This window comes from Condylura cristata, unplaced genomic scaffold (assembly GCF_000260355.1).
Source record: "Condylura cristata isolate star-nosed mole 26May11 unplaced genomic scaffold, ConCri1.0 scaffold00012, whole genome shotgun sequence".
NCBI lineage: Eukaryota > Metazoa > Chordata > Mammalia > Eulipotyphla > Talpidae > Condylura > Condylura cristata.
The window spans coordinates 46,341,090-46,366,982 of record NW_004567113.1 but is presented as its reverse complement, the minus strand read 5'-3'; the positions used below and the strand labels follow the sequence as shown (position 1 = coordinate 46,366,982).

Sequence of the window (25,893 nt, the reverse complement as noted above, 5' to 3'; positions counted from 1 at the left end):
TACCTTTTAAAATTGGCATCTTCTGCTCCCCAAAATAGGCCAGATGACTACAGAATTACTGCTTTTTAATGGTCCAAACAGTAATATGGCTTTAAAAATAATTTTAAATTAATCATTCATTTTATGGATAGTTTTCAAATTCATGAAGACAGCATTAAAATCCCAAGACTCTACCATTTAAATAACTAGGTAAAATTAACAAAAGTTGAGAGGTGGGGAAGAGCAGTATTTTACATACCTTTAAGCCAGCTGTATTGAACATAATGAAACAAGGCATATTACTCTTTGCTACTGCAAAGGTCTCATAATTCAAGACTAGTTCCCTAAAGGGAACTTAAAAAATGCAACAGTACTCATGCAGACCTAACTGCGTTTACAACAACACTTTGACTAAGAGATACATATTCTAGCACATGCTGGAAAATTGTGAGACTTACTCTCCTTTCCCCAGCTATGGGAAGGTTGCCAAGTATCAACTATATGAAACTGAAGTCATAGAAGATCTTTTAGATCCTCACCAATGAGGACATCTGATATTTCCATGCTTGATTATCTGAACCAAATGACTATTTTAAAACAGTCATTAAAGAAAATTACTCACTTTGAAGCAAGTAGGATACTAGAGACAGGCAATAAATGGGACAAAACGAATACCTCCACAGCCTCAATAATGCATTACAGAAAACTGTTTATACACTATCAAAAAAGCATGATACTTGCTTCCAAAATGTAAATTCTTCTACAAAATGCATAAAAAGGGAGGCAAGTAGGGAGGAAGTTTAAATTTCCCAAAAGAACAAGAGTGATCCTCTACTGGGAATGATTGCACCCCTCAGAGGACACATGGCAATGTCTGCACAAACTTTTGGTTGCCACAACTAAGGAAAAAAAAAAAAAAACATCTAACGGGGTAGAGGCTAGAGATGTGTCCCACAGTGCACAAGCACCCCACAACAAGAATCAGTCCACAACATAGATGGTACTGATAAAAAAAAAAAAAAAAAAAAAAACTTGCTCTACAAATAAGTCATGGTCAATGGGACATAAACCACTTATCAGTTTAACAATATGAAAAACATACAAAGGTAAAAAATGACTTAAAGTTCTTAATGAAATAGCATTTTGTATGATAAAGCAGAGATCTCTAAGAAATTTCACACAAATAAGATCACATGTCAGTGTAGGTAGAAAGCCACAGCAGCTCTCTAATTTTGATATCTGAGAACTAGGGCAATCTCTCAACAAAGTTGTTTAGGGCGTACCACAGGCATTACACCAACTAAACTATACCCCAGAAAACAACAACAACAGCCTGAGGAACATGAAGATCTTTTGCCCATAAATTACACCTGTTTTAGCCAATATGGAACAGGGCTAAGAACTTGCTGTGTTGTAACAAACTCACCCCCCCATGGCAGGTAGTGCACTTCAGAAAAAGAAATGTTCTGCAGTAGGCATCAAATATTTTACTGCAGGGCCAAAATACTTTAGAATTTCCATCCATATACTATATGGGCTACATAGCCTTTGTCTTTATTTACAAATAAAACATTTGTTTTTATTTTGTCTTTATTATTCAGTGATGATTGGAGTGATTCACTGAAATGTGTTTCATTTTTAAGACATGGAGCAGGATTTTTAACTTGTCTTCAAGTTTACATTTAATAAAAATAAAATTTTAACAGTAAAAACATATAAATTGCAGAAAACAAAACTTTAGTTCCTTCTCTCACCAGCTGCATTTTAAATATTCAAAAGCATTACGTTGTTGGTGGGCACCTGCATAACAGCACAGATAGACATTTCCAACACTGAAGACAGCTGTACTGGAACTGCACTATTCTGGAAACCTTTGCCACTTAATCTAATCATTCAGAGTTCTAACACCATCTAACTAGATTGTTAGATTATAACAATCTAATAGTTACTAAGTTAGTAACTTAGATTGCTAGAATGCAATCTCAGGCCCCAACTGACCTAATGAATCAAGATCTCTTAAGTTTGCTAAGTGATGTGTGGTTCAGAAGCACAGTCCAGAAAACTCCACAAAGCCAGTAAGAGCAAATGACAAGCTCGAAGAAAACCTCCAGTAAAATATTTTCTGAAACTGTTTTATCCAGATAGCCATTCCTGTACTTATTTAGCTGCTCAAGAATTTCAAAGCACACCTAAAAACAACCTGTTGAAAACAAATTTAAAAAATTCTGCTCCATATCTTTAAAATGAAACAAATTTCAGTGACTGTTTCCAATCATCACTGAGTAATGAAGACAAAATAAAACACTCTGACTGAGGGGTGGGCATTTGAGTTATACGAGTTCACCCATGAGCTGAGTATAACCTGATTTGACAGCAGCGATAGGTCAAATTACTATCACTTTTCTCACCTATGTCTCCAAAGTTGAGTCTACAATAGGAAATCTTAAAATTGTAAGAGCAGTTAGTATTCTTAAGATAATTAAATACAACACAAACACTAATGGTATAGAAAGGTAATCAGAGCATAAAAGGAGTTTCACTTCACGTATAGATGAGGTGAAGAAATACTTAATAAATGGGGTGTAATTTGTATAATTAATACAAGCCAAGTTCTTAAGTTTAAAGTGGTATAAAAGAATCCAAAGTTGAAATAATTGAAAAAATACTGACAGTACCTCTTGACCAGTTAAGAAAAGTAGAAGATCACCCTCCTCCTCTTCACACATATGGATCTGGATTACAGTTCGAATTGCTGCTTCAAGATAATCTCTTTCCGGTTCAGGAGTATAAAAGATCTCAACAGGATGTGTACGCCCAGGAATAGTTAACAGAGGACAGTTATCAAAGTAAATCTGAAATTTTCCTGCATCTAGAGTAGCACTCATAACTATGACCTGAAATGAAAACAGTATATTATTTGAAGCTATCTTCAAGGATATTTTTGTAGCCCTAAAGAAAAGTGCAAACAATAGTGTTTACCGGTCTATGTATGTATCAGTTACAAAGAAACCAAAAATTCTGGGTCTCCCTGGTGGTGCAGGGGTTACTCTCTGCACTATCAAGCTTTCACCAGTCACTGAGGCACAAGTCTGATGCCCAGCCAGGGAGCTGATTCCACATGGTGCAGACATCTCCTGTCTCATCCATTGCTCCCCTCAGTAGTGTACTTCAGTAGATCCACCTATTCTGTCTATTCTGTTCCCTGCTCTTGTCTCTGTTGAATCTTCTTGCCCCCTGTTCTGCTGGCCTACACCTCAGTTCTTGTATGCATAAATATTTTTTTAATCCATAGAAATAAACTGATTAAAAACCAAATACAAGAAAGCTGAATTATAATTACTTACATTTAAAAACCATTAGAAATAACCTCATACCCAATAATTAAACTTCTTCACAAAAATACCAAAATTTATAGTCATATATTATATAAAAAGAATTAGTAAAAGACACTATCATACTAGTACTACTACTGCTACATCTACCAAAACACAATACTACAAACTTTGTATATGGGGAAATTAGGATGAAAATTTTGGACGGGAAGCAAGGAGAGGGGTAGTGATAGACATAATTTTCCCCCTGCTAAAACATGACTTCTTTAGGGGCAAAATTCATAAATAAAGATTGGCTCTCTGTACTGTTATAAAAAGCCAGTCATAAGTGGGTTCTTCAGTTGCAGGGCTACATATCTGTGTATGCAAACCATGCATTATATATGCCACTAAAACCTTAAATCTTACTTTTAAGGTGTTCCCATAAAATACTCTTGCAGAGTCCTTAACTTCTACTTTGTTTTCTCTCTAAAATTTTAATAGTTCATAAGGTTCAATCAATGAAGGTACTCAATGTAACTTTCTTCAGATACACTGATTAAAAGCACATTAACTTTTATATGCAAAAACTCATTTCATTTTTTCTGCATGAAGTGTACACACCCTCTAAAACACATACTAAGATGTCCAATTTTGAATAAACAACAATACACAAAATGAAAAACAGAAACTTAAAAGCCTCAAGGCCAAAGTGTGTCAATAGACACTAAGTTTTAGGTCCTTATCAATACTGCAGGTCATGAAGCTCAATAAATACATTTCTGAGGAAGAACTTGTTCAGGGTTAGTTACTTCCATTCTCCAGCATTGGTAGACCCAGACTTCAGCAGAGGGCAAAGATGTAGTGAGTAGCAGCATTGTCACAAAGATATCATGCTAGTAAATCATTAAAAAGTAAAAAATGGATGGGTTAGAAATGGGAAAGATATGGCTTAAATGTACTGCCTTAAAGCAGAAGTATAGTTAAGACTTAAAGACAACACAATTTTTTTTGATTAGTTAATTAGAACAGTGAGCAAGTTACCCATTTTAATATAAATACCGTGCATGCACACATACATATGTATTATAAACTAAATGGTGAAGTAAATTACTCACCTTTAAATCTGACCTCTGTCTTACAACTTCCTTCAGAACACCCATGAGAATATCTGTAGCCAAAGTTCTTTCATGAGCCTCATCAAGAATTATCACACCATAACGCTCCAAGAGGGGATCATTCATAGCCTCACGAAGTAACATCCCATCAGTCATATACCTATATTTGTAGAAAACATTTGTAGAAACAGAATGATCAAGGTTCATACCACGCATATGAAAAGAAAACTTCCTGACATTAAGTTGAAATACAATGATATCAGAGAATAGTAAACTGTGCCCAAAAGTATGTTATTCTTTCAAAGTCAACTACAAAATTAAGCCTCATGGAAAAAAAAAATTACAAGAAAAAATATTCAGCAATCAAACAAGTGACATATCACCAAATCTTGTCAAGTATGACTGTAATAGACTGGAATATTAAGATGCATTGAGAAAACATAGCCTGATTACAGAATGAAACGATAACATGCTTTCACACAAATGCCAAACCCATCACTTTAATAAGTCTTTAAAACAAAATTTTAGACATAAAAATATTCAGCCTGTAGAAAACAAGAAACCATTTTAGTATGACATGCAAATGCCCCTATCTTTAAACCCTTACTTAATAACAACACACTTAAGCTTGTCTTTGAAAGGGCTACACTAAAGCTGGAATCTACCACCTCTGGCCCTCCACCTCCACTTAAGTGAAAGATAGTACAAACATATGATTTTATTTACAAATTTAAAAGCAATATAAAATGCTTATTTCATCATTTATAACCTCACTACACTGGCTCTATTTTTCATGAATTAGTTTTACCCAGTCTTTTATGAATGAACTTTCTTTAGCTAATGCCACCTGTCAAAGCAGTAAGTTCAATAAACTGACAGTGTACAACAACAAAAAAATATCTTTATTTCACCTGGTCTTCATTCTAAGCTTAATGAAAATCTTGGTGAACAAATCAAATCCATTTTCATGTATATTTTTCCTCATTGGTCTTTTTTATTTACAGTAAACTACCACATTTCTTTCATCAGTATATAGCATGACCTGAGAGATTACTTTTTATTAAGACATGAATAGAAAAGAAAAAACACTGCCAATTAAGAAGTGCCTATTGCCTTGAATAACAAAGGACATGAGTCAGCTATACTGCAGAGCCTCTAGTTGCTTTCAAAGAGTTCTAACTAGGATTAGGGTAATTTCAAGAGTTATTACTGACATGAGCAAGGCAGTCCTTTTCTACAATCTCAGTAGCCCAACAATACACCTATCTAGTTGTGGAGTAATTTCCTTAGGTTTAACGAAGTCCTCTTCTGCTGCTTCACAAGGCAAAAAATGAAATTGGCCTGACAACTAATGTTTGCTTAAATATTATCAAACGGACACACTGACGCTCAATGTTCCAACATGACCTTCTAGTGTAATGTTTTTGAAGGCAGAATAAGTTCAAGTAATCACAGGCACATCCTCATTTAAAAGACATCCCAACTTCATATATTAAAAATATAATAAGGTCACACTGATAAAATACCAGAACTTAACTTGAAAGTCATTTTAAAAGTTGCCCTCATTTTAATCTTTTCTTCCTTCACATTCAAGCTTCAGAATACCACAATAGTAATGGAAACATACTGAGCTAATAACCTAAATACTCTAGTAGTCCTATAAAAACCTCAGCCTTAATTTTTTGGCCTAATTTTCACTACCTTTCACAGTACTAATGAGAACTAAGGGGTGCACAATAGGAGAATGTCCCAGTAAGAAACTGCAATTATTAATTTTTAAGTCCCAATAATGAAATATAGATACTGCCTATGACAGATGAATTACATTTTCCTAGGTCCCTATTATCCACACAAAAACTCTAAAAGTCATCCACATCACTTGGGAATGGTTAGAAACCTAAAATCCGGGCCTTACCCCAGAGCTACTTAATCAAAAATTTTGAAGGTGAGGCACAGCAATCTGTTATAACAAGCTATCATGTAAATTTTGACACTTGATAAAATGTGAGAAGCACCAGTTTAAATCAAGTTTAACAAGAGGCAGATTAAGCAAATTAGACAAAGCAGGAAAAAACATCCTTTGGAATAGGCAGATTCCAACCATAGTCATTTACATGGAAAGAATAAACTAAAACACAAAGAAACCTGGTGTGTGGAGTTACTTGGGGGGTGTGTTTGTGTGTCCACACCTCAAAATTTACATTTCTAAAAACATTCCCAATCAAAGATGGTTAAAAAACAGAAGTACTAGAACAGAATGCATAAATCACATAATTTAAAGCAACCCTGGGGAGAGCATGATGCAAAATCCAACTTCAAAAAAGGAATTATATATATAGTTGAATAAGATGTTTCTGCATGGCATTAAGTATCAGAAACAAAGTGAACAGACAAATGACAAATTGGGCAAGAATTGTGGCACATCCAGAATACCAATAGTGTTACAAGCACCTCCCAATCAATAAAAGGCCAAATAACCACAGAAAGATGAGCCAAAAATATTAAGAGATTAAATTTCACCACACATAAAAAACATTTTCCATTTTTAATTTGATCATTTTGAAATAGTACCTTCAACAGATGACTGCCAACAAGGTAGCAGTATTTCTGGAAAGAAAGTACCAGTGTCAGATTCCAAAAAAGAAGTGTAAATGGCCCATAAATAGTTGTGAAGACATATTTTTCATACAAAAGAAATGCACATAAAGCCGATGATATTCCCTTTTTTAAAGCACACAATTTTGACAAAAACAAAAAGTTACATATAGCAGCGTTGGCAAGTGTAAGAAAGCACGCTTCTAGCTTGCAGCTCCTCACTGGTTAGACTAGGGAAAATATCTCTGCAAGGCAACTGGCAACTTCTATTAAAATTCTAACATATCCTTTGATCCAACTACTTTCAGTTGTAGGTAACTCATTTCACAAGTAAGTTTGAAAAGATGTTTGTACATACAGAGTTTTAAGATGGTACCACATGCAACAACTATTTTTACTAGCAAAGCTGCATACTTGCGTACCCATCAAAAGAATTAAACAGCAATTCTTCCACTCCAAGACTGGGAGAATTTGATTGTCTATTAGAGGTTTTATTCTGGCATAATCAAATACAGATAGATATAAGTGAAAACTGTTTCTGAAGAATACAAAATTTGATTCAGCCTAGCCCAGACATTTGTCATTATTTAATGCTCCATTTGAAAAATGAGAAAAGTGACATTTAAACAGAATGTTCATAATACACCTAGTATACCAACCGTGTGGCACATGGTAAATACTCAATATACTCTACAACTAAAGTTAACTGTTACATGCCTCAGAAAATTTAAAGAGACCACACACACACACACACACACAACTACCATATGTGGTTAATTTATGGTAAAATAAATGTATAGGTTTTATCTGGATTTAATAAATCTGTTTTTATCCATCACTAAATGTTTGAATTAAACCACTACAATCCAGCCATGCCACATGAGTATTTCTATTAAAGTCACCCACATTAAAATGCCTCCAAAAAGGTTAATGTGCAATAATTCTCGTTACATGTTAAAGTTATAGTGGATCACTCTTTCTGTGTAACAATGAAACTAAAACCACAAGATTTATTCACTTTTATCTACCATGCCAGAAAAATCTCTCGACCAATTACCCAAAAAAATTAAACCTATTCACAAAGAAAGCTTGTATAAAAATTCACCACATACTATCCTTCATCAAAACAATTTCTTTCAGTATCAGCCACTTCTAAATGCCATGGATAGAAAACAAAGAGTAGAGCAACTGTTCTATGTACATACTAGTTAAAAGTGAATTTATTCATCTCTTTAAGTAATTCGGATTCACTACTAACTTAAGTCCCTTGTGTGTATGTCCAAAATAGCACTATTTTCTCAAAATATATGAAGTTACATTAATGTCATGAAAACCTGACCCACGTAAACAAACCAGTTCAAATTTTTTCCCAGTATTAATAATTGCTAGAGTATTGTTTATGTATAATCCCCTAGAACCACCTTAGTTTATTGTATAACCTTAACATCCAAATTAAGTACTTCTTGCCGAATACAAACACTTAAATTAATAGCACCGTTAATTCAATTACTTAAATGATGGTTTATTTCCAAAGAAATATTCTTGCCATCATCATTCAAAACAATTTATATTGCTAATTTCCATATTCCACATGATACTAAACAAAGAAATTACTACTAGCTTGAGGCATTTCAGTTTCACTGTATTCCACACTCCTTATGATGTTATCATTTTGACAGTTATGTGATAAGTATCAGGCAAAAATCAAAACACTAAAGGCAACAAGTAAGTGTCCAATCTGATGGAAAGGTTTAGGGACTGCAGTATTCAACTGAGTGTTTCCCCTTTCGATGCATATGTGGCATTTGTTTAAGAGGCTAAGAAGTTGTTAAGCTTGAAAATGTATATGTTCTTTTGGCCACTGCACTAAATGAATGGAATTCTGAGCTATTTCTTTAAATCTACAGCACCATGTAAAAATTACAAAGTTGTGACAGCTTGCTGTGGAAGGGCTACAGAAAAACTTATCTGCCCATCTAATTCGTTTTATCTTTGGAGCACATGAAATAACTCCCCCATACTGTGAAATAAATAACCTACACAATTCATGTGACACTCCAATTATTTTCTCAATTGCTCATCTCCCTTACCAAATCAGAAAAGATACGAGCAAAGTCCCTTTATACAGTCCATGTCCCTGTCACTGGGAAAGGTTAAAGATTTAGGTAGGTAAACTTCAATCTGACATATCCTTAGCAAAAACATTACAGCGTGAACAACATTAACAGTACTATAATCACAACATTATATATAACAGTTACAATGAAAACCCCTCAATGTACTTACATGAAAAGGCAACATAGAATTTTTACTTATTTGCATGTCAGATACGCTCTAATGCCAAAAAGAAAAAAAAAGTATTTGGAATATGTACATACAGCTTCATAGTTTAGATGAAGAAATTGCTTTAAAATCAGCAATCAGGACTTCCATGGTGGGGGGAGGCGTTAAGTCTCAGCACTATGAAGGCGTCCACAGACATTGCAGCAAGCATTCAATCCCCAGTCAAAGAGCTGACCCACATAGTGCAGCAGACCTCTCCGGCCTCAAACATTGCTTCTCTAGCAGTGTGTTGTAACTAATCTGCATCCCACTCTTTTGCTAGTGAATCCTCTCACCACCATCCCCCAACTTTGGTCTATGCCCCAACTCTTATATGCACAAATCTTTTAAAAAAAAAAAAAAAAAAAAAAGCAACATTCAAAGCACATTCTTTAAAATTTGCAAACAGCTACAATATACTCATGGTTTACCATTTCACTGTAAGATACTGAATCAAGCATAAGAAATGCCTAAGAAAGTAAAAGAAGAAAGGGACAAGTTAATAATTTTTCAGCTCCTTGAATTTTCACCAGTGTTGGAGGCAATGCTCTATCATCCTCACAACAGAATTTACAGAAAACTAAGGTGAATGAATAGTCTATGTATGTAATAATTTATAAGATGTTGGCACTGCCCCAAAGCAAGTTTGTAACTAATCCCCTTCCAAGTACTTAAGAACAAACACAAGGGTCAAATGTAATAAAATATGCAGGGCTTTAGGAAATCAAGTTGGCTTTCTATGAATTAACAAGCCAACAGAATTCTAACCTGAGGATGGTAAGTGGTTTTCTTAGTTGCTGTTAAGAACTGCGCACATGATAAATTAACATTTATTCTTCATTCCCAATTCCTTTCTGAAGGTCCAGTAAAGATCTCTAACCTCAGTGCTACGTCTAATTAGAACAAAGCCTACCAATTAACAATAAATAAATACAGTAAATGGTTTTAAAAAGGAGCTGTGTTCGGGTGACTTGGTGATGGGAAACCCACGGGTATTACAAATGAGATGAAAAAAAAAAAGTACAAAATGATGTAAAAATAAACTAAAAAAAAAGAAAAAAAAGGAGCTGTGTTTCCACATCGTACAGCCACTCCTTTAAGAATACTCGGAGTCATTCATTCACTTCACAGTGACAAGTAATAAAGTTTTAATTCAAGCCAACCCCCCACTATAATTCTAATTTTTGAATTAAAAATTATTCTACGGCCTTGCATGGTGGCACAGTGGGTTAAAGCACTGCACTTAGAAGCGTAAGCCACTTCCACACTTCCACGAGTTCCATCCCAACCTGCCCCAGAGTTGACCCACAAGGTGCAGCAGATCTCTCCTGACCAGCCTGCTGCTCCTCTCAGCAGTGTACTTGGTCGATCTGCCTGTTCTGCTCCCCACTGTCTCTGGTGAATCCTCTCACCTACCGCATCTCCCGCCTGTACCCCAGTTCTGTATGAATAAGCAAATAAATCTTTAAAAAAAAATTATTTTACTAACCTGGTCTCATAAATCCTTTTCTAATTAAGTAGGTTAACAGGTAATAAATCTCTTAATTTCTCAAACTGGAAAGCTACCCTCATCAGCAAGAGTAGCAATGAAGTACTTGCTGGGTGCCAGGAAATTTCTCTAAGGGCTGATACAGACTAGTGTATTTGATCTAAGAACTACCTTATGAGGTAGTTATTATCAGTCCCCATGACGTTTAGAAACAGGAGATTAATTACCACAGCCAAGACCACAGCTACCAAGTGGCAGGACACAATACTGCACTTAATCCTAGAGTCTGCACTCAAACCATCTTTTTTAAAAAAAGCTGCCTTGTTGGAAACCCACTCTGGAATCTTTCATCTTTGTACAGTGACTGCCAGAGACTGGATTTGCCAGAGAACACCAAGAATTTGCCATGGCAGTGCCTATTCCTCCTCCTAAAAGGGTCTACACCAGTAAGTTCCTTTTTGCAGCAGTGTATACTGGGCTTCTTGTATTTATATGGATTCTTTACATCTGTCGGTCAAAACTGCTTTTTGGAAATTAAAAATCTTCCACATTCTGACCCATATTATGTGTAGCAGTACTTCTTTGGCTGGTTTAAAACTTCCCTCCCTCCTACGGTGATGGCACATGGGTGATTTGGTGATAGGAAACCCACGGGGATTACAACGGAGATGAAAAAAATGCACAAATTGATATAAAAATAAACATTAAAAAATAATTATGGCACTAAGACGCCAAATTCCTCAGATTAAAAAAAAAAAAATTCCGTCCCTCAACTTTTACAAAGGGCTGATCACACCTCCAAACCTAATACTGTTCATTTCTCACTGTCACTCAATTTTAGATTTCAACCATATCACTGAGCTTTACCTTTTCTTGATTTTCTAAAAGTCTCTACTAAGGTTATATGTAAGATAAACATTTTAGGATAGTGCAGTGCATTTCAGTCCATCTTCCTGTTCTGCTCCCCACCCTCTCACCTCTACAACTCTAACCTATACCCAGTTCTGTATGCATAAATAAATATTTAAATCTTTGAAGAATTCACCCTGTCTATTACAATCTAATTTTCACTCTTCTTCAAATTAATAATGTTCCATGCACACATGTCCCCACAGTTTATACAATTAGAAAAGTGATAAGACTTTCTATCATCCTTATTGTCCACAGATTAGTCTTGTCTCAGAGTATGATTTTACTTTTTCCCTTCAAAAAGTTTTTTTTAAAGTTCTGTTCCATCTGCCTAATTCTTGTATTCCAATCCCTACTCTTCAAATCATTACTTTTAATTTGAACCTTGACTTAAAAATCCACCTTTTCTAATCTAAACTGAATTTTAAAGTCAAGCTTTGACACCCCAATATTTGCTTTCAGAAGCATAATCACTACTTGAAAATTTATAGTACATTTTAAAATTTGCTTTATGGGAACAGTGAGAATGGGGAGCATAACAGGCAGATCTCCTGAAATACTAGATTTACTGACAAACTACATTTACTTTTTATTATTATAGCTAACACTGCCCATAAAATGTTTCTTAAAATCAACTACAAAAGTATATCTTCTTCCTTTTACATGAAAAGGAGTTAAAAACATTTTCCACAGACTAGTCAGAAATTTGGCAACATTGCATTTGTTTCGTCTATTCTTCTTTAGTTAACTTATTGGTTCTTTTTTCATAATTTCCACCCGAAGATGCCAAGAGGAATATAACATTGCAAAAGAAATAATGCAGAGAGGGCCTCCCTGGTGGCACAGGGGCTTGTAAGTCTCATCGCTATCAAGGTATTACCAGCCACTTCAAAGTTTGATCCCCAGCCAGGAAGGCAGGGCAGAGCTCTCCTGTCTTGCCCATTGTTCCCCTCAGCAAAGTATTTCAGTAGATCTGCTTGCTCTACTCCCCACTCTGTCACTGGTGAATGCTCTTACAACCCCACACCTCTGGCCTGCAACCCAGCTCTTGTATGCATAAATATATCTTAAAACAAAAATACTAGAGGGAGATTAAAAAAAAAAAAAAGGGAACAAACACAATATAAAAGAACAACTAGTAGTGACTGGTTTGGAAAACGAACCTATGTACTAAATCTGGGTAAGTGCTTAATTTATACTAAATTTAATCATCTGACAAACTGCACAGCATTAGACCTAGAACTTGGGAGCATCCATGCATGTGCCAAACACTGAACAAACTATCTTGGGACTTACCTCCATGTAAAGAAACAAGTTAAAAAATACTAATTTAGCTAAAAGGCTTGTTAGAATATGAGATGAATGAACATTTTTAAATTAGTAAACAAATATCTGCTCAGCGCTACAATGACTCCAGAAGGCTAAGATTAAAATTCTCCATCCCTCAATAGTTCCCTTTACCATCCTGCATGGTAGAAGAAAGCAAACACCTTCTCTGGTTATACAAGAGATGTACAGGCAATTTTCCAAAAAAATATGTGAACACAGTGGAAGGTAGCAGCTGTCCAATATAGTCACTCTTTCCAACAAATTAACTATGTAGCTGATTCTTCTTGAGGTTTTAGTTGCTTTTAGCTAAAACAAGGCAGGAACTAAATTGATAGATAACTATACACAACATAAACCAGGGGTTCTAAAAACAAATTATTTTAATGAAACATTCCCAAGAATCAAACTACCACTAGCCTCATACCATCAGTTATCACTTAAAAACAAGGCTAAACTATCATCTAGTTCTTCAGAAGATTCTAGAAGAAATCCCAGTAAGCTTACTTGGAAGTGATTTTTTTTTAAAAGTTTACAGCCTCTGGGAGCCACTCCATTTAAAAATAAAAACCACAATTTGCACTATTAAATAAATTCATGTTGTCAATCCCTATTAACTGAACCAAAATCTTTCCAAAAGCCTGCCACATCCTATCACACACATATACTCAATACTCAGTGTGCCGCAATACTGCATGTACCTGGTCTCATCTCCTAATTTCCAAATTCTGTAATCCCCTGCTCAACTGTGGTTTACCAAAACAAATTCAATGCAAAGTAAACCAATTGTCAGTGTCATTCTACCTAAAGTAAAATCTGTCCTTTATCTTCCTCAAGTCCTTGACACTTTTAAAGTAGTAAAAAATCATAAGCTGACTTATATAACTGCTTTGTCAATTTCCTAATATTACAAATGATTACTAAATTAAAAGCATTTATCCAAAGATTAAGAGTTAAGTCTAAAACATGCTTTATAGCCATAAAAACTTAAGCTCAACTGCTATTTTAAATGATACCAAATTGGGCCCTCCCTCGTGGCGCAGCAGGTTAAACACAGCACTGAGAATCTAAAGCCGCTTCCGCATGAGTTCCATCCCCGCCTGCCCCAGAGGTGACCACCTGGCACGGCAGACCTCTCCTGACCTGCCCACTGCTCCCCTCAGCGGTGTACTTCGTCGATCTGCCTGTTCTGTTCCCCACTCTGTGTCTGGTGAAGCCTCTCACTGCCCCTGAGCCTCTGGCCTGTACCCCAGTTCTGTATGCACAAATAAATAAATCTTTAAAAAAAAAAAGATACCAAATTTAGGCCTCCCTGGTGGTACACTGTGAAGATATCCCACAGCCACTACAGCGAGTTGGATCCCCATCAGGGAGCTGACACACACACATGGCACAGTAGACCTTTTCTGTCTTGCCTGCTGCTCCCCTAAGCCTGATCTGCTCCCCAGTCTGTCTCCCCACTCAATCCTCTCATCACTACCCTCTACACCTCTGGCCTACACCCAGCTCTTGTATGTATAAACAAATAAATCTTAAATACACCAAAATTCATCTCATATTCTATTAAAATGAAACATAAGAAGGACTAGGAAAAGATGACATAAAACTTTGAGAATGACAATATTTTCAAAATCTTTATGTAATTCTATCTTTAAAAACCTTTATCTTTGAAAGAAATACTGAAGTATTTACAAATGAAAATAAATAGATGATATTTAGGGAAATTAGGATATGTATGAACAAGACCACTAATGGCTGAAGATGTAAGTAAATGAGGGTTCACCACACATTTCTACTTTTTTATTCACATCTGAAAGTTTCCATGCAATACATGCTTTTTCTCCATACAACCTGCTATATATTTCTGCCATCCAGACTAATTTTGCTGCCCATTTAACATTTTTCTCCATAATTGTTCTAGAATCCTCTGGGAGAAGACTGCATTATAATAAATCATTTAAATGACTTACATATCACATATGTACAGAATAAACAATCAACAGAGAAATTTTCAAAACAAATCACTATTTATACAGAATGTAAGTGCAAAATGAATATGAAAAATTAGAAGTTGATGAAAAATGCTAAAAGGCAGCTCTATATAGTAGTCATATGTACACCACAGTTAAATGGGTGGAGGACTGAGGAGGCAATTCCAAGTTTACTAGCAAAGAGTCCACCTTAAATCACAATAGACACATGGTGAAAGCTGTATAATTAACATTAAAAAGTCCTCTCCCCAGAATAAACAACATCCCACTCCAAGACATTATCCTTTCTAAAAGCAATTGTCTTTTGCATAGACATCACCTCATTTTTCTATCACCAAGATACAGCACCATGTAACCAAAGCCTGGTGTTTAAACTTCAATTTCTACTGAATAGCTATGTGTTACTATGAAGAAAAATGTCTAAGAAGGTCGATTCCAAAGTATTCTAAACTCAGGACTTTACAATCCATTAGCCAAGTCCCCTATCCAATGGCAAAAATTGAAACCAGGGAAATAAAATGTCTATTTTTAAAGACAGTACTTACTTGAGAATGGTTTTTGCACTACTGCAGTCTTCAAATCGAATGGAGTAACCAACTTCCTGGCCCAACATCACATCCATTTCATCAGCAACTCTCTGAGCCACACTCATTGCAGCCACTCTTCTGGGCTGAGTACAGGCAACTCCTCTCTTGGGTCCTGGCAATGATCGCATATACTCCACACACCACTGTGGAATCTAGCAAATAATTTCATATTTACATTAATTCCAATCTGCCCACAAACAAAGGTATTTTTTACATAAACTGTTTTATCTCACTTCAATAAATTCAAACAAAATTTAAATTAGGGATAGCACAAAATTACTATTATTCAAATTTATACTATCAGGAGCTCTGCTCATCAAGAGAGGGTAGAGGTCATGTGTTAACACTAATGTGACGTAATAGTACTCCTCAGTGGGCTAAACCCAGTGAGGCTTTGCAGAATCCTTCACGGTATCAACCGCTCCACTGTTAAAAGTTTTCCTATAAACAGGGGCAAAGGATCAAACTTAGGAAAAACTCTAACATTAGCTCAAAATTTTTCTAAGAAATTATAGCTTAAATACGTATACAATTGGAGTCACAAATTGCAGGTAAGAATCACATTTCCAAGTTATAAAGCTTTATCATTCAGCTTATTTCAAGTTTGGTTTGTAAATCAACAGACTAATTCCAACACTTCTCCCCACAATGGCAATACCTTAGGCACCATGTTAAAAATCTACTTCAGTAAACGCCAATCTCAGATTCAACAGGACCTAGAAAAGCAGTAGCAGCAATCCCCAAAAAAAGGGGGGAGGGGGGAGTCAAGGGAAAGGAAGAAAAACACCAACACATATAAACTGATTGCTACGATGTCTGTGCATTTCCTCCCTGTAAGGTCATCAACAGAGGCTAGCATGCCCAACCCTCCAGTTTCATGCTGCTTCTCCAGTTACTTACCTGGAAAAGAACCACAGGAAGAAACTGAAATGCTTACTACATGAAAGAGGTTATCCATGGCTGCAAGACAGTCACCATGGATCTCTAGAAGCCTTCAACTACCAGGCTCTAATGCTAGGGTATGTGCAACAGATACCTGATAAAAAGCATGGCTATTGTACTGCAACTATTTACTTCACATTTGCAGTTTGGGACAACCATCATCCCAGGAAGGTGATTATGCAAGTGCTTCCCTAAGAATATCACAATGTAGATTTTAAAAGTGTTTTAAATGAACAAAAATATTAAACTAAAGGGTCTCTCTGAGCCCTAAACCCACAAACCAAGTTTAAGTGGTGTCCCAAACAAGTTGTGTATGTGTAAAAAAACATACCTTCATTTCATCAGGACACTTACAAAGGCTCACATATATACTTAAGTAAATTAATGGGTAGCCAGCCTACTCCTACTTCAAAAAGTTTTGGCTAAGTCAACATTGATCTTAGAACCTTTTTATAACTCTTAAAAATAACAAGGATGCTAAACTCAGATTTATTATATTAAGAAATTAAAAAGTTTTAATAATTTAATTTCTAACAATAAAAACCTTGTCTCTTTGAATGTAACATTTTCTTTGAAATAAATCCTACCAAAAGTTAGCAAAACCACATCACTTACATATTTGCCTATCTATGTCAGACTTAATAAGACAGCTTAGATTCCCTTATCTACTTTTATTTTGAATGTGCTGACAATATTAATATATATATTTTAAGTTTACAAGAAAATCCCAGAACCTGTGAAACCATTTCAGTGACTTTCAAGGATTCTCAACCATCTCAACAGCTCAGCTAGAATATAGCATTAAGGGGGCCTTCTTGGTGGCACAGATGTTAAAGTCTATTAAGCTTTTGCCAGTCACTGCGGCATGAGTCCATCCCTGGCCAGGAAGCTGACCCACATGGCAAAGCAGACCTCTCCCATTTTCACCCCTGCTCCTCTCAACAGTGTACATTAGTCAGTCCCTCTGTTTTGCACCCCCACTGTCTCTAGTGCACTCACTCCCCACATCTCTAGCCTACACCCCAGTTATTGTATGGAATAAATACATCTTAAAAATACATACATAGCATCAAGAAGGAAAGCTAGTCCTGAAATATGCAGGCTACGGGCTGAATCAAGCCAGCTTCAATTTTTATAAAGCTATTATCAATGTTAATCCCAGCAGAGTTTGCATTCCTGCCCTAAGAGATCATTTTCATTTAAGAATATTTTAGTGGCACCCCAGATACAAATTCAAAACCAAAACCATTTTACAACTTCAAATACTTAGTGCCTCACATCACTCCTATTCAAAACGGTAACATCTTGATTCTAACCTATCCTTTCTTCACCAGTCTCCTACCCCATATAGTATGAAAATGTTTATTATGTCCTCTGACACATAATCTCACATCAACATTCTTATGGTAGGACTTCTTTTTTAAAAATTCTTTATTCCCCTCCAACTCAAAATATGGCTTCCTGATGTGTAATATATAGGTTAAGGTCCAACTACTGCTACAGTTTCATCTGCCCCAGCTCCCTCTTCACACATACCAAATAATCTGGCCAGGTCAAATACCGCTGTCCCTCCTCCAAACCATGTGTTCCCTACTTATGCTGTCCCTTTGGATGAAAAAGCTTCAATTTCTTACATGTACAATAGTGACATCATACTAAGTTGCTATGTGCAATGTCTTGGCTGAGAGTCAAAAAAAATTAAGTTTTTTTTTAATTTCATTTGATTTAATTTTATGAGAGGCACCAAAAGATAACTCAAAAAATAGCTAATGATCGAGTCAAAGTTTAATATGTCAAAAAAGCATGAGTAAAAGTCATTAAGTTGTCAGTTTTCCTTCAAATTCCCCAAATGTCCTATAGTTCTTAATAAAGTCTTTAAGATTTTATTTGGGTTAGGATGCAGCACTGCAAGCTGGTGGCAGCCGCTTCAGTGCGAGTTCGATCCCTGGCCCCGAAGGTGATCCACATGGCACAGCAGACCTCTGCTGACTTGCCACTGCTCCCCTCAGCAGTGTACTTCATCGATATGCCTGTTCTGCAACTCACTCCTCTGCCTCTGATGAAGCCTCTCACTGCCCCTGCACCTCTGGCCTGTACCTCAGTTCTGCATGAATAAATATATATATATATATACATATATATATACACACACACACACACACATATATATATATTTGAGCATATAAGAACTGGGGTGTAGGCCAGAGGTGTGGGGAGCAGGGGAAGGTAAAAGGATTCACCAGAGACAGAGCAGGGAGCAGAAGAGGCAGAACTACTGAAATACACTGTTGAAAGGCACAGCAGGAAAGACAGGAGAAGTCTGCTGTGCCAATGTGGGTTATTAGTTCCCTGGCTGGGATCGACCTCTTGCTGCGGTGGCTGGCAATAGCCTGATTGTGCTGAGACTTAGAACCCCTTGCACAAGGGAGATCACTCCTAAATATCTTTAAAAAGGAGCCAAATTTGAATCCAAATCAGAAACCTGTTTTGAGTTCACCTGAATTTATTCCCCTCTTAACTGCTACTAAATAAATTCACTAAATTTAAACTAAACATAATTTTGACCATGAAACAAAGGGATAAAGTTTCATTGAACCCACCAAAATCTGTTACCCAGGGCAACTCACTAAGTTTAAGATTCTCAGAAATATAAGCCTTATTTTGCTCATCTGTCAAATAGTGATTAACAGCTCCCTTATAAGGTTGCTGATAATCTTAATACATAAAAAGTTACACAGTGCCTGGCTTTATCTAACTGCTTATTAAAATAGGTGCCATTAATACCATGCTAACTGGATAAACAAATGCAACGTTTTAAATGCTATGGTATTAAGTTTAGAGTTAAATGGCTTTATGTACTTTTAAAATCTCCATAAAGGGGCAAAATAAATGAATGAATGAATATATAAATAAACCGCTTAAATCCCTAACATCAACCCCAAGTTTTCCCTCGCTTAAAAAGAATTATTCTCATAGATTTAGTATTCAAACAAAAACTTGTTACTTCAGCTGTCATTTCGCTTTCCAAAATGTTTCCATGAGATACTCAGTGATATAGCTGATCATAGGTTATTTACACAAAAAAATAATTTATGTATGCAGTTTATTCCACTGTAAACATGTCATAGATACATACACATGGAAAATAGGCCAATAGGAAATGTAACACAATTTTTGTAACATGAATTGACTAATAAATTCATTTCAACACTTGAATTTCTTAGGAGCTGCTAGTTTTGTATTTAAGAAATTTCAAACTGCTAGTTCAGCTCAGTCATATGAAAACATGGTTAACCTAACTTACAGCATGAAAACACAAAATAAACATTACACTGAAATAGCATTTTTCATTAGATTCGCAAAAACTCAAGTTCAGTAGTGGACTCTGAAGATCTCATACATATTCATGAAGGGACAGCATTTTTCACTTCTGGGAATTTTTTTCTACAGATACACTTGCCCAAACAAAACAATCATTAGAACATTACTTAGTGTCTATCACATGTATTCAATAAATGTCTTACCTATATACTTGAAAAATATCCTAAATATAATACTAATAAAACATTAGCAATCGCACTTAGCTCTATACAGGAGAGGGTGTGACTGACTAAACGGAAGTCACAGGTAAAACTTTACTATATGCCAGCAATTTATTATTTTGTAAAGGACAGGTAATATTTAGATGTGACAAACCAGAAGAACCAAAACCATTCCAGGGCCTCCTGGTGGCATAGGGCTTATGTCTCACCGTAATCAAACTATCCCCAGCCACTGCAGCGTAAGTTCAATCCATGGCCAGGGAACTGGCTCACGGTGCAGCAGACCTTTCCTGTCTTGCCCATTGCTCCCCTCAGCAGTATGTTTCAATAACTCTTTATGTTCTTCTCCCCACTCTGTCTTTGGTAAATCCTCTCACCCACTGCACCTCTGGCCTACACTCCAGTTATATTGAATGCTAAATCTCTAAAAAAAACCCAATGTTTCAGTTCCCTACACCCAACCAACAGAAAACAAACTTGTTCTCCCCATCCCCCCACCCATATTTCACCACTGTCAAAAACTGCCATACTCAATGTAATAAAGCTGGGGGAGAGAAGCACTGCTATTCTCTCCCCGCCCCCCAAACCCAGAGAAGGTAAGTACTCTACAGTAGTCCCAAAACATTAAGACTGCTAAACACCAAAGCAGCTTTTCTTCAATATGGTCAACCAGGCACAGACAGACAATGGGAACTGTGATACAGAATAACTCACCTGTGTTGTTTTACCAGATCCAGTCTCTCCGACCAATACAAAGGACTGATGTCTAACCAAAATATCTGTGAATCTATCTTTGTATTCCCAAACAGGGAGCTGAAGCCGTTTCTTTAGAATATCGTAGTATCGAGGAGTATGGGGTAAATTGGTGAACGGGTTGATGCACTGTGGGAGAGACGTGTGTCCTGCATGTCCGGTGTGTACTGTGTGTGCTGCGTGTGCAGAGTGTGCTGCATGTGCTGTGTGGGCTGAGTGAGCTGAATGGGAGGCCTTTAAAGGTGGTAATCCAGCACTGATAAGCATAGCATTAGTGGAAGCCCGCAATTCCTTCTCCTTCTCTTTCTCTCTCTCCCGTTCTCTATCTCCTCTCTCCCGTTCTCGTTCTCGATCTTTAGCTCGATCTTCACGATCCCGGTCACGATCTCGATCCTTCCTAAAAATAAAAATCCATAACTGAGATCCTGAGTTTTATGTAAAGTGTTCACAGCAGTATTATAATCACAAAGAACATGTTGTCCAGCAACCAATAAATATCCTACAGAAAAGCAAAACATTGGAAGTACTATGTAAACCTATGTACACGTTGGACACCTATAAAATGTCATTAAAACATGCTTCACTGAAAACACTGAAGTTGTTTAAAATGTTAAAATCTGTATTAACTTGGGTCAACTTTAAGAAATCAACTCTAGTATATATTATCAGGTATTAGAAATGACCCTTACTACAATAACTTTAAAATGTACTACACTCATCCAGTAGATAGTTTACTCCAGACCTCCTAGAGCAAATCTGCCACACAATGTACTGGACCCAATTGCAAGCAACATGGAACTATGACACAGGACACTAGATACACCACCCTTCCTTTCTCAGAAGGAATGCTCAATTTTAATGCTCACTTATCACCAGCAGAAAATAACGAACACTCATTATCACAGCACATCAGATGGGCAACTTGGTAGAAGACAGCCAAAATGACACTCAATCCATCACCTAGTTCCTGAGTTTCAGAAATGGTAAACTGATAGAAGCATAGAAGCATCGTGAACATAATCATATTCAATGGCAAGACAAAAACGTCAATTTATTCATTTCCAACATTTAAAAATTAAGTCTCTTACATTAATAAAAGGTAACAGATAGGATGAAGAGACATTCAAGCACCTCAAAATGTAGTCTGTGATATAAACTACTCCAAAGAAGAAGGGGGGAAACCCCAAAGTATGTTATAATTCTTAGTCCCTGTGAAAAGTATACTAAATACCAAGGGAATGAGGGGGAGAAAAAGAGGATAGTGACAGGAGTTCTGGTGGAGAGTGAGTGAAATGTATACAGGTGGAGGTGTGAAAATGAACCTCCCCCCAAATTATAATGCTAGGTAAACCGACAAGATCCAGTCAAACTTTATAATATGCAGGTTTTCTTTTTTAAGAGGGTCTTGAGAAAAGATCTAATTGAGGTACAATGCTTAGAAAACAGATTATCAGAATTTTATCATCAGTCACAATACCAGCAGGGAGAAAGAAAACCTAACAGTAGTTGAGCAGACCATTCTTTATCTAGCTCAGTTAGCACTTAAGCTAACATTAAATTAAGCGCAGCCCTTTCTTTCCTCTATAAAATATGGCTGCTCATGTTTTGTGGTATATTGTCAAGGATTAAATGAGTTAATATATATAATGTGCTTAAAGTAATACCTACTGGACACAGGAAATGCCCAATAATGCCCAATAAATAATGCTCATCATTAAGGCTTTTTTTTTTTTAATTCAAAACGCCAAGTTAGAAGTCTACATGAAGGGCTCGCCCTGGTGGCACAGGAGAGCATTAGGAAGCTATCTATCAGCAGACCTCTCCTGACCACCCACTGCTCCCCTCAGCAGTGTATTTCAATACATCTGCCTGTTCTGCTCTTCATTCTGTCTCTGGTGAATCCTCTCACCTCTGGCCTGTACCCCAGTTTTTGTATGCATAAATAAATAAATCTTTAAAAAAAAAGCCTACATAGAATAACAGAAACTAAAGTACTGCTAATGAAGATGCAAACAGGTGTCAAATCGGAGTATTTTAAATAAACATGCTTTCATCTGGCATCTCACCTCTGGGATATTTTCCCTAAAGACTAAGTCTACAAACAGTACAAATAAAGATGTTAAGCAGACTTCTCACATAAAATAAGGAAGACTGGAACCATCAAGGGACAGGAAATTGATTAAGTAAGCTACACTTCCTTTTACAAGTGAAATAGCATGTAGCCAATGAAAGGACAATGTATTCCTATTATTTATAACATATTTCTGGGTAAGTAAGAGTAAGATTTCAAGAATTTAAAAAAAGATTTACTTTTATTTATACATACAAGAACTGGGGTGTAGGCCAGGGTGCGGGGAGGGGGGAGGATTCATGAGAGACAGTGGGGAGCAGAAAAGGCTAAGTACTGAAATCCACTGCTGAGAGGAGCAGCAGTTGAGACAGAGAGGTCTAGGGATCGGAACTCAAGCCGCTATGGCTACAGATAGCTTGATGGTGCTGACAGCTAAAATCCCATCACACCACCAGGGAGGCCCCCTTTTTTGGCTTTTTCTACCTTTGTATGAGTATTTGTTCACTGGGACAAGTTACTTACCCTCAACTGCAACATATGATTTTTCTAACATAAAGAACACTTCTGGGAGTGCAGAATGTATTTACATTATTAGAATACCATTTTTACTGCCCCCGCCCGCATATTTCAACAGTAAGATGGACTTTTGCTAAAAATTTTACAAAGAAAATCTGTTGAGGGCCCTCCTTGGTGGCGCAGCAGGTTAAAGCCCAACACTAAGAAGCTAAAGCCACTTCACTGTGAGTTCGATCCTGTACAGCTACACAGACCTCTCCAGACCTGCCAGCTACGCCCCTCAGCAGTGCACTTCCTCAATCAGCCTGTTCTGCTCCCCATGCTGTCTCTGGTGAATCCTCTCACTGTCCCTGCACCTCTGACCTATATCCCAGTTCTGTATGCATAAATAAAGAAATATTAAAAAAAAAAAAACTTGTGGAATGAAAAAAGGAATAGATCAGTATGTTACAGAAACCTTCAACTTCTCTGCCTGACCCCCAAATTAAAATACACTAAAAGTAAATAAAGTCATAATTTGGGAGTTTGAATACAAGTGAAGTTTCCCTCTGAATTACATTCTTCTCATTATTGGGAAAATAGAAGAGTCTTGTTTGGCTGAGGAGTCCCTAAGACCAGCAGCCTGACCTCTCAGGTAAAACCCACCTGCTCTGAGGCCCTTTAAAAAGGAAAAAAAAAAAAAAATCTGCAAGATCTCACTGCCCTCAACAAGTGATTGTACTCAGCAAACATCACAAAGATGAGCACTAGCAAACATCAGTTCTATGAGAAATGGCAGTGGAGTGACAGAAATGAACATACAAACTTCCCTCCAGAGTATCTCAGAACTTGGGCTTTATTGCAAGACGAACCCTCCTTCACTCACAGGCATCACAATATCCAAGGTCACCATCATAAACCTAAAAAATCCACATCTTTACTAAAGACATCACAGGACGACTAATCTCAAGAAAACATTTAAATGGTGCAAATGCACACGCACAAACCTAAATAAATACATCTATTCCAGTATATTTTATTCCAGTCTCAACAGTTTTGAGAGACATCACTTGCATTTTAGCCAGATGACAAGCAATTTATTTTTGCTTCACAGAAACCAAGAACCTAGTGTTCTCTTACATCACCAACCCATTCTAAATGACATTAAAATAAGCTATAATGACATTCAAAACTACAATCAGTCTGGGTACTGTAATGAAAAAGAAGGCAGAGTGAAAATGAGAAGACCACCACTCCATACCCAGCTTCAAGGTTGCTGAAGTCACCTTAACAATGCTTGGTCTCCATTTTCTCACCTCTTTAAGTGGAGCTGGCCTATACGCTCTTTAGTCGCTTCCAGCTCTAGGGAGTCTGGCCACTAACTCAAAAAAGTTTTGTTTTTGCTGGGGAGGGGAGAAGACAGTCTAAAGGAAGAACACTACCGTGCAATACCGTAATCTAAGACTTATCTCTTCCCATATTCGCAAGCACACTACCCCGGCTCATTAGACTCCAGTCACTGAACAGATGCCTGGGTGTAAACCCAAAAGGAAGACTGGGTGACCAAAGTTTCACAAAAGTTTAATAGCGATTCAGCAAAGTCATTCTGTACACACATATATAAACACACACGGTAAAGCGATAAACTTGTGCAAAGTATTTGGAGTTAGACTTTCGTGGTTCTGCCTGGATTATCCAACTAGCCCTCGACAGGGGCCAGGCTTGGGGTGTAACTGCGACTTTAAAGTCACATTCCTTAAAAGCCATTAAGACTCCCCCCCATCCAAGCATTCCACCTCCCCAACTACCGCCCCCCAATCCCCGGGCGCTGTTTTGTCATAGACACGAACACATTGAACAAGGTCTTCGGACTCCAAAGTCTACTTCTGAAGGGAGCGGTGGGAAGAAGAGAAAATAGGAACTTCGTGGGGGAACCGTCCGCCCTCTAATTCCTACCCCAGGAAAGCCCAACACTATGGTGTCGCCAATGCAGGAAATAAAGGAGATGGCGGGAGGGCGGCCGAGAGCGGAAGTTTGCCGAGCACCTACTTTGAAGTGTTTGAATGGACCGAGCCACGCGCTCTCCCGCCAAACTACAAACCCAGCGGCTCCCCACCACCGCGCCCCAGCCCTTGGCGCGCGCCCCGTCCTCCTCCGCTCCCAGGCCCGCTGCCCTCCCCGGACAACTCGACGGCGAACCCCCCTCGACTCCCGCCACCAGCCGACACGAGAATCCACGCGCTGCTCCCACTCGGCGCCCTCCGCCTTTCCCTTTACAAGGCCCCCCGGCCGCACACCACCCCACAAGGCCCTCTGCCAGCGCCCCCCAGCCTGCGAAGCGGCGGGCGCCCTTGGGAGCCAGCATTCCCGCCGCGCCCTCCCCCATTCTCTCCCTGGGCCCCAGGCCTTGCTCGCGAAGCCAGGCCACGAGGTCCGCGGCTCCCGCCCGCCCGCTCCCCTCCG

The 25,893-nt window shown here is 37.5% G+C and overlaps 1 protein-coding gene across 1 annotated transcript in view; it reads right to left on the bottom strand.

Moving 5' to 3' along the window:
* DHX15 (DEAH (Asp-Glu-Ala-His) box helicase 15) overlaps positions 1–25,893 on the bottom strand; it is a 115,088-nt gene that overhangs the window by 20,827 nt on the left and 68,368 nt on the right. Inside the window, exons 2-5 of the mRNA XM_012724034.1 lie at positions 20,826–21,261; positions 15,586–15,779; positions 4,409–4,568; positions 2,655–2,873 (exon numbers count right to left, since the gene is read on the bottom strand). Of these exons, the coding sequence (XP_012579488.1) occupies positions 2,655–2,873; positions 4,409–4,568; positions 15,586–15,779; positions 20,826–21,261 (1,009 nt within the window). The remainder of the gene's footprint in view (positions 1–2,654; positions 2,874–4,408; positions 4,569–15,585; positions 15,780–20,825; positions 21,262–25,893) is intronic.